Genomic DNA, 14,864 nt, shown 5'->3' with positions numbered 1-14,864 from the left:
AGAATACTTATAAATGTTTAGCAAACAATATATTAACTTTGAAATTGGGGTACTTGATCTTAACTACACACCACATGGCCACTGATAATTTGCTATTTAACTTTAGGAAAAAGTTATTTATTTCCAAAGAAAATATTTACCTGTTTCTTTCTTGTCATAATACTGATAGACTCCAATATCTCCATCTATGTAATAGGAGAGATAATAATCAGTGTTTGCTCCGCGGGGGAAAGATTGCTCATACTGCGTTGCCATCTCTATTATAGAAAAAAAATGATCATGGAGGTCCAACAGAAGTTGAGCACAGCTTTTTTCTACATATTAGCCTAGTTTAGGAAGGTTGGCACTATGAGTTTATTTGCAAAGTGGCAGGGAAGCTCTACTTAAGCCCAACTCAGCAGTCAGGAAGATAACCGTTTAGAGTTTAAAAATCACAAAGAGCAAACCTTCCCACCCATGCTTCCTTTGAAGTGTTTCTGAAATCTGCAGCTTTTACTAAAGTAGTAATGAAGAGCACAAATGATTCACAGGATGTTATCCAACATGGAGCTGAATACATCTAAGTTGAATGCTTCTTGTGCCTTCTTCCTCTTTTCCCACACTCGGGAGACTACTGTCCGGGTTCAGAGAAAGGCAAGAATGATGTAGTCTGGAATGGCTCCAGTTTTGGGGACCCCAGATGACCTCTGAGCTGATCTAGTTCTGGGATTGTTCAGGAAGCCTGGATAGGCCCTGCAGTCAGTGTCAGTCGGGTCCTTTCTGAGTGATCCTGAACTCACCTTGGCCAGTTGCAAAATGTAATTTTGTGTCTGTCAGCCTAGAATGGTTGAAGACAAGGAATGTGTCCTTTGGCAATACTATATACCTTCAAGTACTTAATATTGCATTTAAGACACTAGGTGATAAATGTGATTGGCTAATGATTGAGGGCAGGCCCAAAACTCAAAAGGTTTTCCTCAGGTCCGGAAGAGCTGTATGAACAAAGGATCTAGCTGAACTCCTGTGGTCGCCTTAGACTGTAAAAGACTTCCTAGCCCAAGCCCAATTCAGACCTACACCTCCCAGGGCGACACTAGTATCTATGTTCATGTAGTTGAGCATGTGGGACTTCTACCAGAGGATAAAAAACAATTTGAGACATGGTTTTTTCTATCTATTGGAGCTGTTTCATAACTATGAAAGTACCTTTCCTCCGGCTCTCTAAAGAATTCAGGAATTCGTGTTTTCTAACAAACACCACTTTCCTCCACCACTTGCAAAGAGGAAATGATTTCTTAGGTAAGTGAAAGCAGTGTAGACTGCCCCCTAGTGACCATTTCAATGATGCAAAACTTTCTAAAATGAAAATAAAGCTTTTAAACGGTAATTTATATTTCAAAGCAGATTTAGATTCAAAGCAGATCCCTGCTGTACATTTGGAGACTGCTAAATTTAAAAGCCACCCCATTTTCATGAACAACCTTTTCCAAGCCAAAAGCGATCCCTTTTTTGGATGAACCTACGTTTGTGCATGCTAATATTTATATTATTTTTCTTCCAAATATCTCAAAGCCCGGTTTGTAAAGTTTCCTGCATTCTAATCATTTTATGAATTCTAAGTAAGTTAAGAGCTAATCTGCACCCATATGAAACTTGAATTTAGGTACGTAAAGAGGATGGATAGGGCCCTTCAATAATAACTGTAATATTTGTTAAGCGTTTACTGTGTGCCAGGCACCATACTAAGCACAGGGGGGATACAAACAAATCACTCTTGCACATCGATCAATGATATTTATTAGGTGCCTACACTGTGCTGAGCACTGTTCTAAGTGCTTGACTTGTATCTGCATATGTCTAAGCCATTGTTTTCAGATCCAATCTAAATCCAGGATTAAATTCGCTTTGGTGCTTCAGGAGCAGAGCTAGAGTAACTTCACTTCTATAGCCAGCCTGATCTATTCAGAAGTTTCAGGGCTACAGTCAGAAATCCTAGACAGGCTAGAAGGCTACAGAAAGGTTAGAAATCCTCTGCCTTCTTAAGGCGTAGTTTTATTTTGGAGGGGTGAGGGAGGTTGACCCAGGAGATCATCCAGGCACTTGACCCGAGTTAAAAAAAAAAAAAATGCCCCCAGGCCCAGCCTTGCCCATGCTTTGGTGAAATTACCCTGGGCAATTTCCACAATGGGGCGGGCCAGATTTGATAGAATTTGGTCAAAGGCCAATGACGCACTGGGATCAGTACTAGTTTTCTAGTCACCTCAAACAAACTGGTATTTTGGAGCACCGGAAGGGGTGGAAACAAGTTTTTAAAGACTGGAAAAACTAAGAATGCCAAATAATGTTTCTGAATTCCTATGTTTTTTTCTTTAAATAGTATTTGTTAAGTACTTACTATATGTGCCAGGCACTGTACTAAGCGCTGGGGTAGAAACAAGACCATCAGGTTGGATAAAACCCATATCCCACATGAGACTGGTCTCAATTGTTATTTTAGAGATGAGGTAACTGAGGCCCAGAGAAGTGAAGTGACTTGCCCAAGGTCACAAGCAGGCAAGTGGTGAAGCCAGGATTAGAACCCAGGTCCTCTGTTTCCAGGCCCAGGCTCTTTGAAATAGGCCATGCCACTCTAAGTTCTACTACGACTCTCAGAGTAGCTTTTCACAGGAGAAGAATCATTTGATTTATCAAGAAAATAACTACCAAAACGGAAGAAAATGTCTGGGTCAATAAAACCAAAAATAGCAGTTCACAAATATTTAAGTTGTGCTGTTCTCTCCACAGATGCTCCCTGGCCTAGTGGAGAGAGCCTAAGCCTGGGAGTCAGAGGACCTTGATTCTAATCCTGACTCCACCACATGCCTGGTGTGGGACCTTAGGCAAGTCCCTTCACTTCTCTGGGCCTCAGTTTTCTCAACTGTAAAATGGGGATTCAATACCTGTTCTCCCTCCTGCTCGACTGTGAGGCCCAGGTAGGGCAGGGATGGTGTCCAACCTGATTAACCTGTATCTACCTACCCAATGCTTGAGAATAGTGCTTGGCATATTGTAAGTGCTTAACACACACAATTATTATTATCATTACCAATGATGAAATTGATATTTCGCTGTGATGAAAGCTTTGTGTTGGGATGAACCTCAGCAATAATTTCTCTAGTATTCTCCTGGTAAATCTGACCGACTCCCCTTGACTGACAGAGAGGCCAGGGCATTGCTGTCATTCTTTACAATTGAAGTTACTGAAGTCAAGGACAGTTTAGCATTGTATTCCAGAAGAAAAACTGGAATGTTTTGTGGCAAGAGGCATAATGAGACTGAAACGAAGGTTGACACACTGTGTGGCTTCATCCGTCCCACTGAAGCTCCCAAAGCTCATATTTCACCTGTGTGGAATGGCCCTTCCGAGAGGAACTACTCTCCATCCTTATCCCTCTTTGCTTTTTCCCCTCCACGGCTGTACCTCGGCCTGGTTTCTCCCCGACTACCAAAAAAGGGAAACGAGAGACAAAATTGGCTCTGAGAACCTACACTGCTTTTCTTTGAGGAGCTCAAATCCTACAGATTAGAATTCTTTCCTTAATTCTCATGTCACTGCTAAGTGGAATTTTGAGGCTCAGGCTACACTAATATCTAATTTTATAGATGAGTACAGTCAGACACGGAGAGGATGAATGATTTGCCTGGAGTCATGGAGCAAGCTGGTGTTGGGACTGAGACCAAAATTCACATGCCAGAGCTTGATCCAATTTACAGCAGCACCATACTCCCAGCCAGTCAGTCATGGGCTATGTTTCTCTGGGCACCTGACCCCAGTGCACAGCTCTTAGGTTTATGGAATAACTATTTCGGAGAATAAATTCTATTTTTTTTAATTGGAAGGAATGAGGAAAGGTGAGAGAGAGAGAGAGAGAGAGAGAGAGAGAGAGAGAGAGAGAGTGTGTGTGTGTGTCTCTCTCTCAGACAGATATTCTCCTACATTCCTCCATAATGTCAGCCCCTGAGAAGAAGTCACAAACAGCAAATCAAACCAACCAATGATTCCGGACCTGGGAATGAGCAACCCAAATCTCTGAGGGAGGACCCAGACCAGATCACCAGGAATCTTCATGATCGAGGAGTCAGTTTTATACCTCTGGAGTCCATGGCTCCTGAAGGTGCCCAGTCCTTCTCCTGACATACAAAAAGTGCCCAGGTTAACTGGTCCAACCTGAACCCAAGGGTTTTGAGTAGAACTGAGCTACTCAGACTGTGGAAAAAGCACAAGTCCACTGGCTGACTTACTCCTTGCTTCAGATACCTGCTTAAAACTGTGAAATTATTTCTTAGGCAATACTCTATGGCTTCACAATTCACCTTTCACCTTCTTGCTCACAAATTCTTGCTCTCACCGACCTCGCTAAGATTTTATTAGAATTAGTATTAATATCACTTCCATAAAAAAACACTTCAAGGTGTCCCGATAAATGTTAATAATGTTCTAAAGATTTCTCTGATGCATAAAACCATTTCTGATTCATTCTGAATCTGTACATTCTGTCAAATGGGTAGGCTGTCTCCATTACTAATTTTCAACCCAACGCCAATGTACTAGTGTAAACAGTGTGAATCTCAATGGCAGAACAATGATGCATTTTAGCACACAAAATTCAGGCAAAGCTGAGGAGGGGAAAAAGTAACCTATATGAAGTTTTTTTTTTCCAGAAAATATAACAATAGTCACATATCAGGCATAGGTCACTGGACCACATCCATCCATCCATCGACCTATTGTTTGAAGAGCACCCACTTCTTTCATGTCTGTAGCTACTGCTGTTGATTTAGAGATTGTATCCACATGTGTCTGAAAGGAGGGGCAACTGGCAAATGAAATGTGCAGCTGCCATTCCCTTCTTTGTGCATATGAAGCAATTATGCTTGCAGGGGTAGATCTTCATATCTTAGCAGGTCTAAAATCATTCATGGCACTCAAATGTTCTGCACTTTCATTTTGGAGCTGGAATCACTCACATTCTTCCTGCTAGAATGACCTCCTTTTTTCTTTCATAAGATCATACTGCATTTATCTTTTAGTTTCATGAAAATTACCTCAGACTTAAACTGCTGCAAAATAAAACTGTTAATTCGCTCCAAATGATTTATCCTGTTACAAAATGTTAAAACCAATACCTAAAATAATTAAAAACCTAACAGTGCTAAGAGTTATCTATTGCCAACAGACCCTGATTAATGTGCTATTAAAACTAAGGAATCTATTATCACTACCACCATGAAGATAATGAACTTTTCTTTAAATTTTTTTTTCAACAAATCAGACTCTGTTTTTATAGTTTTGAAATGGGTTTGAAAATTGAAAGCAAAAATAAGTAGCACTACAAGTAATGCTATGTCTGATGTTTTGCACAAGACGTGGTCTGTAAGAAACAATGCTTGCTAGTACTATTGCTTTTTTTTTCAGTTGACTCATACTGTCAGAAATTTTAAAAGGCAAATGATGGATTAATATGCCCATGGCATATTTTAAAATACAAAATCAAATTCTTATTTGGAGGGAATTTCTCTAAAATATTGCTTTTTAATGGAAAATACTTGGAAGAACATTAGTTTCATTCTAATTAAAATATAGTCAAATTTTAAATATGTGCAAAACCTTTAAAACGATAAGAAAAATCAAAGGCAATACTTTTGCTGCCTAAGTAAAAAACATAGCTTTAGTTGTAGTAGTAATACAAATACTTACTGAATACCTACTAGGAACAACATACTGTACCAATTGTCTGGGAAAATACCAGTGAGAAATGACATACATAGGATTATGACAATTGCTGTTAGCTAGTCTACAATATTTGTAAGCACTAATAACTATTATGAGGGAATTGAAAAAAGTTGGACATACAGAGGAAAAATATCGGTAAAGATACTAAAAGTAACTTCCCAAATGAAAATTAAACTCCACTACCTTACTAATATAAGTATACAAACCAATCCAGTTATAATAAAGTAATTCTCACTACACATCAATCTAGATTAATTTGGATAGTTGGGATCTTCACTAAGAGCATATTTTTTCCAATTTATTTTATCTTTTTAATTAGAACAAGAAAGTTTGTTTATAGTAGCTTTACCTCCAATATGTAAAGTATTCTTCAAAGACCACAGATGCAGTTCAGTAAGGCAGAAAGACATCTCATGGCAGACAGAATTTCAGTTCTGTTAAAACAATAAAATTATGTGAATTAATTACAGTAAAATGGAAGTGGAAAGAAACATATTTAAGAAACAGTCATCTCTAATAACATTTAAAGTGTGGACTACAGCGCATCGAGTTAGGTATATTTCATTGCATTTTTTTGTTTTTGTTTTTTCTCCCTTCAAGAGCTACAATTCCATAGGTAAAATGCAACACACCTTAATTGCATGCCGTCATTCTAAAAATGTGGAAAGGTACATTCATAATTGTCTTTTTCTCAAATTAGAGAAATACAGACCTGATTTTTGAAAGCTGCAAATGCGTTGATCAGGCACTTTCATACAAGATAAAAATTGTTATAGTGACAAATTTTAGTTTTTAATATGAAAACTAAACTGCTTCAAATAAAACTGAATTCTGCACTACTAACTTGAGAATTTGGGGAAGGTTGTGATCTTTTAGACCTAAGCTGAGGAGTTTTACTTCAAAGTAGTTATCTACTACTGCCTAAACTGAGGTCTTCTACCTCAAAGTAGTTATCTACTGCTGATTTTGTTTGCTGCATTTTTCCTACCCTTTCATTATTTATTCGCTAGGTATCTCTTCATTCCCCATATCTTCTTCAAACTCTGAGCCTCCTGTGAGCCAGGGACATTGCCTTAATACCTTGTATTTTTCCCCAGTGCTTAGCAGCGTGGTTTGGTGGAAAGAGCACGGGCTTGGGAGTCAGAGCATGTGGGTTCTAATCCCAGCTCAGCCACTTTGCTGGGTGACCTTGGGCAAGCCGCTTAACTTCTCGGTGCCTCAGTTACCTCATCTGTAAAATGGGGATTAAGACTGCGAGCCCCAAGTGGAACAACCTCATTACCTTGTATCTACCCCAGTGTTTAGAACATGCTTGGCACAGAATAAGCGCTTAACAAATACCATAATAATAATTATTATTATTAAGAAATCAGTTGACAAATGTAACGAACAATAACCTTAAAAGTGTGTTTTTCACATATATGTGATACATATGTAGGAAGAGGAAAAAAAGATGGGAAGAGAAGACTGACAGGGAGTTCAAAAAAGAAAGAGAACCCATCACCGCATACTTAAACCTGATCTAATCAGTATATTTGCAATGGAACGAGGTATGCACATGAACTGTACACTCCCATTCCTAAAGAAGAGAACCCTGGCTGTGGTGGCATGATGATGGTGACAGAAATTACTATTCTTATCTACCACTTCTTTACTCCATATTAATAATGTCATATTTTCCATTTCTTCTTAACAGGTTAGAGTACAGAACAGTTTGCCAGTAACTTACAAGTAACTGTTAATCTATATAAATATTCAGATTAGCTTTAATAGGCATGCCATGGTAAATGTGCCTATCCAGTTCTGCAAGATAACACTGATAAAAATTCTTTTATGGTATTAATTAAGCACTTACTATGTGCCAGGCACTGTAATAAGCACTACAATAGCTACAAGCTAACCAGGTTGGTCACAGTCCATGTCCCCCATGGGGCTCACAATCTTAATTCCCATTTTAAAAATGAGGCAGCTGAGGGACAGAGAAGTGAATTGTCCAAGGTCATATAACAGTCAATTTGTATAAATATTGGTCATATAACAGTCAATCTGTATAAATATTTTTCCTCTATTTAAAAGCGGGTACAAATAGATCAAGTAGTGGTATTTGAGTCCCTTTGGAGAAAGTGTATACATTCCCAAGCAGTTCACAGTCTGAAAAGGGAGAGAGACAAAAACTATTTACAAATGAACTTCTAGCAGGAAGTACCCTATCAGGATGAAGTAGCAGAATAAATATGGCTTATGTACCCCAAGATAATTCTTCCACAGGGTGCAACCTCACCAGGAATATAACCGCAATTGTTTGATGGCTTATCCCATGTATTTGCACCAATCGGCTCCAAGATTTATTCATTCAATCGTATTTATTGAGCGCTTACTGTGTGCAGAGCACTGTACTAAGCACTTGGAAAGTATAATTCAGCAACAGAGACAATAATAATAATAATTATTATTATGGTATTTGTTAGGCACTTACTATGTGCAGAGCACTGTTCTAAGCGCCGGGGTAGATATAGGATAATCAGGCTGTCCCACGTAGGGCTCACATTTTTTAATCCCCATTTTTGCAGATGAGGTAACTGAGGCACAGAGAAGTTAAGTGACTTGCCCAAGGTCACACAGCAGACAGGTGGCGGAGCCAGGATTAGAACTCATGCCCTCTGACTCCCAAGCCCAAGACCCTTCCACTAAGGCACACTGCTTCTCTGCCTATAATGGGCTCACAGTCTAAACAGGAATCAAAACAAGTAAACAGGCATCGATAGCCTCAATATAAAGGTTCTGGCCAAACGATATATGTAAATTCTCTGCCACGCTTTAACTGGGCTGAGATTAAGCACTCAACATTCAATGAATCTTGAAAGGAATTCTGTTCCCAGATTTTCTCAAATGCTCACTCCTGGGCAGATAAAGAAATTTTTCATCTGGAGAAATAATTTCATTTAGCAGTGGATGACGCAACTCTCAATGACTTAACTGCATCTCATTCAGAGGAACTGTTACCCAATGATCCCTTCATCAATCAATAGTATTTATTGAGCACTTACTGTGTGCCAAGCACTGTACCAAGTGCTTGGGGGAGTAAAATACAATAAAAGTGTGAGGCACCATCCCTGTCCTCAGGGATCTTACAATAAATTGGAGAAAACTAACATTAAAGTAAATACAGATAAAGGAAGGATAACCAAGTCAGACACAGTCCCCATCCCTTTGGGGAGGCACAATCGAAGCAGGAGAGAGAACAGGTATTTGATCACCTTTTTCTCTATGTCACATAGCCAACAAGTGGCAGAGTTTGGATTAGAACCCAGGTCCTCTGACAACCAGCGCTGCACTATTTCTGGTGCTGATTTAATACCTAAATAGAAATGATGGAAATGAGAAGCTGCCTAGCCTAGTGGATAGAGCATGGGCGTAGGAATCAGAAGGAACTGGGTTCTAATCCTGGTTCCCTGACTTAGCTGCTGGGTGATCTTGGGCAGGTCACTAAACTTCTCTGTGCCTCAGTTTCCTCATCTGAAAAATGCTACTCCTTCCTACCTAGTCTATGAACCCTAGGTAGGACAGGGCCTGTGTTCAAACTGATAAGCTTGTATCAACTCCAGTACTTAGAGCAGTTCTTAGAATAGTACTTGGCAAATAATAAGTGCTTAATAAATAACATATTAATAAATAACATAATTATCATTGTCATTATTATCTTTACTAGGATTTTTTTTTCCTCATGCAATTTCAGTTCCATTGAAGGTTCCAATCTGGGCAAAGGCAAGTGGGGAGTAAGCCTTCTTTACTTCACCCTAAACTGATGGCATCTACAGAGAATTTTTGTTTGGTTGGTTTTTGTGGAATGTGTTAAGCTCTTACTATGTGCCAGGCACTGTACTAAGTGCTAGAACAGATACAAGATAATCGGGTTGGACACAGCCCTTTTCCCTCTTGGGGTTCACAGTCTTAATACTCATTTTACAGATAAGTGAGACTCAGAGAAGTTGACTTGCCCTAGGTCACGGAGCTGAGGTGATGACGTCAGGTTCTCTGACTCCCAGGTCTAGCTTTTTCCACTAGGTCTCGCTGCTTCTTTTGAAAGCAGGGAATCTTAATAGCAACAGGATTCTCTTGCCCTCAGAAGAAGAGAAGGTCTTTTAGCACAGTTTGTAGTCTGAAAAGAGGAGAAGCTTGTGCAATGTGGATGAGAGGCATGTGGTTGCCCTATGAAGTTGGCAGGGAACCATTTAAAAAATATTAGTCCTCTGAGTTGTGTGGGGAATTGGACACATACGATAATGGGTAAATAGAGAAGCAGTGTGGCCTAATGGCTGAAGCATGGGCTTGGGAGTTAGAAGGACCTGGGTACTAATCCCAGCTCAGCCACCAGTCTGCTGTGTGACCTTAGGCAAGTCACTTAACTTCTCTGTGCCTCAGTTACCTCATCTGAAAAATAGGGATTAAGATTGTGGGGCATGGACTGTGTCCAAGCTGATTAGCTTGTATCTACCCCAGCACTTAAAACAGTGCCTGGCACATAGATAAGTGCTTAACACATGCCATATAAAAAAGGAACAGCTAGAGATTGTGAAGATGAATCATCAATTAATCAGTGGTACTTATTACATACCTACTGTGTGTAGGCTACTGAATCTCCAATGGCTCCTTCCCCGCTGCCTTCAAACATGCCCACGTCTCCCCCATGCTAAAAAAACCCGCTCTTGACCCCACTTCGCCCTCCAGTTATCGCCCTATCTCCCTACTATCCTTCCTTTCCAAAATCCTAGGACGAGTCGCCTACAATCGATGCTTAGAATTCCTTAACTCCCATTCTCTCCTAGACCCCCTCCAATCTGGCTTCCGTCCCCTCCACTCTACCGAGACTGCTCTCTCTAAGGTAACCCATGACCTCCTTCTTGCCAAATCCAATGGCTCCTACTCCATTCCGATCCTCCTTGACATCTCTTCTGCCTTTGACACTGTCGACCATCCCCTCCTCCTCCATACCTTATCTCACCTTGGCTTCACGGACTCCGTCCTCTCCCGGTTCTCCTCTTACCTCTCTGGCCGGTCATTCTCGGTCTCCTTCGCTGGCGCCTCCTCCCCCTCCCATCCTTTAACTGTTGGAGTTCCTCAAGGGTCAGTTCTTGGCCCTCTTCTGTTCTCCATTTACACTCACTCCCTCGGTGAACTCATCCGCTCTCACGGCTTTGACTACCATCTCTACGCAGATGACACGCAGATCTACATCTCTGCCCCTGTCCTCTCCCCCTCCCTTCAGGCTCGCATCTCCTCCTGCCTCCAGGGTGTCTCCACCTGGATGTCGGCCCGCCACCTAAAACTCAACATGAGCGAGACTGAGCTCCTCATCTTCCCTCCCAAACCCGGTCCTCTCCCGGACTTCTCTATCACCGTGGATGGCACGACCATCCTTCCCGTCTCTCGGGCCCGCAATCTCGGTGTCATCCTTGACTTGTCTCTCTCGTTCACCCCACACATCCTATCCGTTACCGAGACATGCCGGTTTCACCTTTACAATATCGCCAAGATCCTCCCTTTCCTCTCCACCCAAACGGCTACCCTACTGCTACGGGCTCTCGTTATATCCCGGCTAGACTACTGTGTCAGCCTTCTCTCTGACCTCCCTTCCTCCTCTCTCGCCCCGCTCCAGTCTATTCTTCACTCCGCTGCCCGGCTCATCTTCCTGCAGAAACGATCTGGGCCTGTCACTCCCCTTCTTAAACAACTCCAGTGGTTGCCTATCAACCTCCGCTCCAAACAAAAACTCCTCACTCTAGGCTTCGAGGCTCTACATCACCTTGCCCCTTCCTACCTGTCCTCCCTTCTCTCTTTCTACCGCCCACCCTGCACGCTCCGCTCCTCTGCCGCCCACCTCCTCACCGTCCCTCGGTCTCGCCTATCCCGCCGCCGACCCCTGGGCCACGTCCTCCCGCGGTCCTGGAACGCCCTCCCTCCTCACCTCCGCCAAACTGATTCTCTTCCCCTCTTCAAAACCCTACTTAAAACTCACCTCCTCCGAGAGGCCTTCCCAGACTGAGCTCCTCTTCTCCCTCTACTCCCTCTACCACCCCCCCTTCACCTCTCCGCAGCTAAACCCTCTTTTCCCCCTTTCCCTCTGCTCCTCCCCCTCTCCCTTCCCCTCCCCTCAGCACTGTACTCGTCCGTTCAACTGTATATATTTCCATTACCCTATTTATTTTGTTAATGAAATGTATATCGCCTCGATTCTATTTAGTTGCCATTGTTTTTACGAGATGTTCTTCCCCTTGACTCTATTTATTGCCATTGTTCTTGTCTGTCCGTCTCCCTCGATTAGACTGTAGGCCCGTCAGACGGCAGGGACTGTCTCTATCTGTTGCCGACTTGTTCATTCCAAGCGCTTAGTACAGTGCTCTGCACATAGTAAGCGCTCAATAAATACTATTGAATGAATGAATGAATGAATGAACTGCTTGGGAGAGCACAATGGAGTAGTTCAGTGCCTGGCACATAATAAGCCCTTAACAAATACCATAAAAACAAAACAAATTGAGTAAAAATCAAAGAACCTGCCCTCCTATAACTGGAAGGACACATGTGGCCCTGGGCTGATCACAACACTAGCAGGCCAGTAAACTATCAAATCTAAATTAGGGTAATAAATAAGAAACACATTTGTGATTCATCAATCATAAGGTCATCTTAGCACATTTGGTAGCAACTCACTAATATTTTCAAAGTATTTCGGCTATCACTGAGAACTATTTTGGAAACAGCAACTCTGTAAGTTAATGTTCTGACAGTTCTCAGTTCAAAGGTGATTTCCATTAATATTAAAAGTCTGGCCTTTCTCCACTGACCATCTCAATATGATCATTTGAATATCTTTTCATACACACATCCTTATATATTCATATTTGAAAAATTTGAACCAGAAAATTAACAAAAACAGAATGAAAGTCCAACAAAGCTTTTTGAGGCAATTTCAGGCAGGAGTTAATTCTTAATGTATGGTGGCATTCACCATGTACCCAAAGAAAGAAATATGCAGGCAACAGACAACAGTAAATAGCACAAACACGAATCATTTGTTGAAAGCATAGACCTATGACATCTTTTTAATTAATATCGTACGAAAATAAATTCCGAGAGCTCAAGAATTCTGGCATGAAAGTAAAACATTGTAAGGTTATTTCAGGCTCTACTGGATTAATTCTTCTAGCTTTTAAATGAAGCCAAAAATGAATCAATTTCCTTTTCAAGTTAAAAAATATTTTCGTACAATGAAAACTATTCAAAGTGATCTCTACCTTTTCTCAAGTAGATTTCAAATCCAACCAAAGGGCCCATTACTACCACACCATTTTATTAGTATGCTTACATTTACCTCCAGTAAGAATCTAGTTGTTTGAAATGTACAGAAAATTGAATACAATTCTTCAGGTATCGCAGAATAGATTCCTCATGAATGGGACCCAGGCATCCTCTACCACTCTTTCCGACCTGTGCTACTCTATGGTCAAGTAGGAGCAACATGAGAAGCAATAAGCACATGTTCTGGCCTTTCACGGTACCCCTGCCAGTCACACAATTAGTACAGGAATGGAAAAGTGGAGAGGAGTGATTAAATTGGTGGTGCAAGTTCCCAGTTCTTTCCTAGGTCTAGAGGTGCCACTACCACCTACTTTGGGATCCAATGTCATTCGGAAACTCCACGGACCTGGAAACTCCCACTGGTAACTCAGGAACCCTTCCCAGGACTCTCCTTTAAACTGTAAACACCCTGTGGACATGAAATGTATTATTATTATTACTATTTTAGCATTTGTTAAGCACTTACTATGCGCCAAGCACTGCTCTAGGACTGAGGTAGATACAGGATAATCAGGTTGTCCCACATGGGGCTCACAGTCTTCATCCCCATTTTACAGATAAGGTCCACTGAGGCACAGAGAAGTTAAGTGACTTGCCCAAAGTCACACAGCTAAGTGGCAGAGCCAAGATTAGAACCCATGACCTCTGACTCCCAAGCCCATGCTCTTTCCACTAAGCCACGGAATGTATCTACCAACTCTGTTGTATTATGCTCTCCCAAGCACTTAGTACAGTGCTCTAAACAGTAAGCACTCAAATACCACTGATTGATTGATTTGCTCTTCCACCTTCACAGGGGGCAAGACAAGGGGAGGCGCCCATTTAAATCTGGTTTTCAGCTTATAAAGTCAGAGCACTTTTAATTCCAAGGACCTGAAAACACTATTTCTTGAGCTTCACTGATACTTTCGGATTTCGCCCTGATCCCCCATCCCAGCCCCATTTATTTATTTGCCTTTTTTCAATCACCTCTGTACTTGAGGTGTAAGGGCTTTCAGGAGATGATGTCTTCAAAGAGGGTGCACTTGTCTGGAGAATCTAGAGCCGGCAGGATCTTCTCTCTCTACTCATCCCTTCTCTCGTATTCTCTATTCTCTATTCCTCACCTTTCATAAATTCCTTTCTTGGATAGATGCCAGGGCTTGATGTGAAATCACGTTTTGGTATCAAAGGTGGAGACCGGACACGGAGACGTGTATGGGATTGCACACGCTACACGAGCCACAGAATGTGTAACAATGGGTCATTTTGCAGACCCTTTTCCTGGAGAGCCTTTAATGCAGAGCACTCCTGTTTTTTCCAGATTTGTAGCATCCCTCTCCCAGGTAGGCCCCTGGGAACCTGGGTGTTGCTTTTGAGCTTTGTGACTAGAGGGCAGTCCCTGTAATGGTGGAAGATTAGATGTCTAAATCAAAAGATCATATATAAAAGCATCTGTTACCATATCTCTACATCAGAGAATGGATCGCCATCTGAAAACCTATCTTCTCTGTATAATCCCAGACAAATGGCCAACCCAGATACCATGATCTTAGACCACTGCTCAGGCTAAGTGGTTCAGGCCACAAATGTGACAAGGGCCAATGACAGACACCCAAAGGAATAGGAAAAGTGAGTGAGAGAATTGCTTTCCTCTATGAGAGGATCAGTTTTGGTAGAACCTTTTAGTTTCAGAGTAAATGGATACTAGTCACTGGTTCTGAACTAAGTTAAATGGTTCTACCAAGGCCCTTGAGAAAATTATTTTCTAAGA

General features: G+C 41.5%; 1 protein-coding gene across 7 annotated transcripts in view; it reads right to left on the bottom strand.

Annotated features, from left to right (window-relative positions):
* LOC100082296 (WD repeat containing planar cell polarity effector) overlaps nucleotides 1–14,864 on the bottom strand; it is a 193,954-nt gene that overhangs the window by 136,698 nt on the left and 42,392 nt on the right. For 5 of the 7 annotated variants that reach the window (XM_029072178.2, XM_029072180.1, XM_029072177.2 and 2 more), the window contains exons 3-5: nucleotides 13,423–13,520; nucleotides 6,102–6,186; nucleotides 141–185 (exon numbers count right to left, since the gene is read on the bottom strand). In XM_029072178.2, coding sequence (XP_028928011.1) covers nucleotides 141–185; nucleotides 6,102–6,162 — 106 coding nt within the window. In that variant the 5' untranslated portion in view covers nucleotides 6,163–6,186; nucleotides 13,423–13,520. The remainder of the gene's footprint in view (nucleotides 1–140; nucleotides 186–6,101; nucleotides 6,187–13,422; nucleotides 13,521–14,864) is intronic. The other 2 variants (XM_029072179.2, XM_001512924.6) reach the window with 2 other exon arrangements.

This window comes from Ornithorhynchus anatinus, chromosome 9 (genome assembly GCF_004115215.2).
Source record: "Ornithorhynchus anatinus isolate Pmale09 chromosome 9, mOrnAna1.pri.v4, whole genome shotgun sequence".
NCBI lineage: Eukaryota > Metazoa > Chordata > Mammalia > Monotremata > Ornithorhynchidae > Ornithorhynchus > Ornithorhynchus anatinus.
Note: the sequence above shows the minus strand (reverse complement) of the source record. Positions and strands in the feature narration are given on the sequence as shown.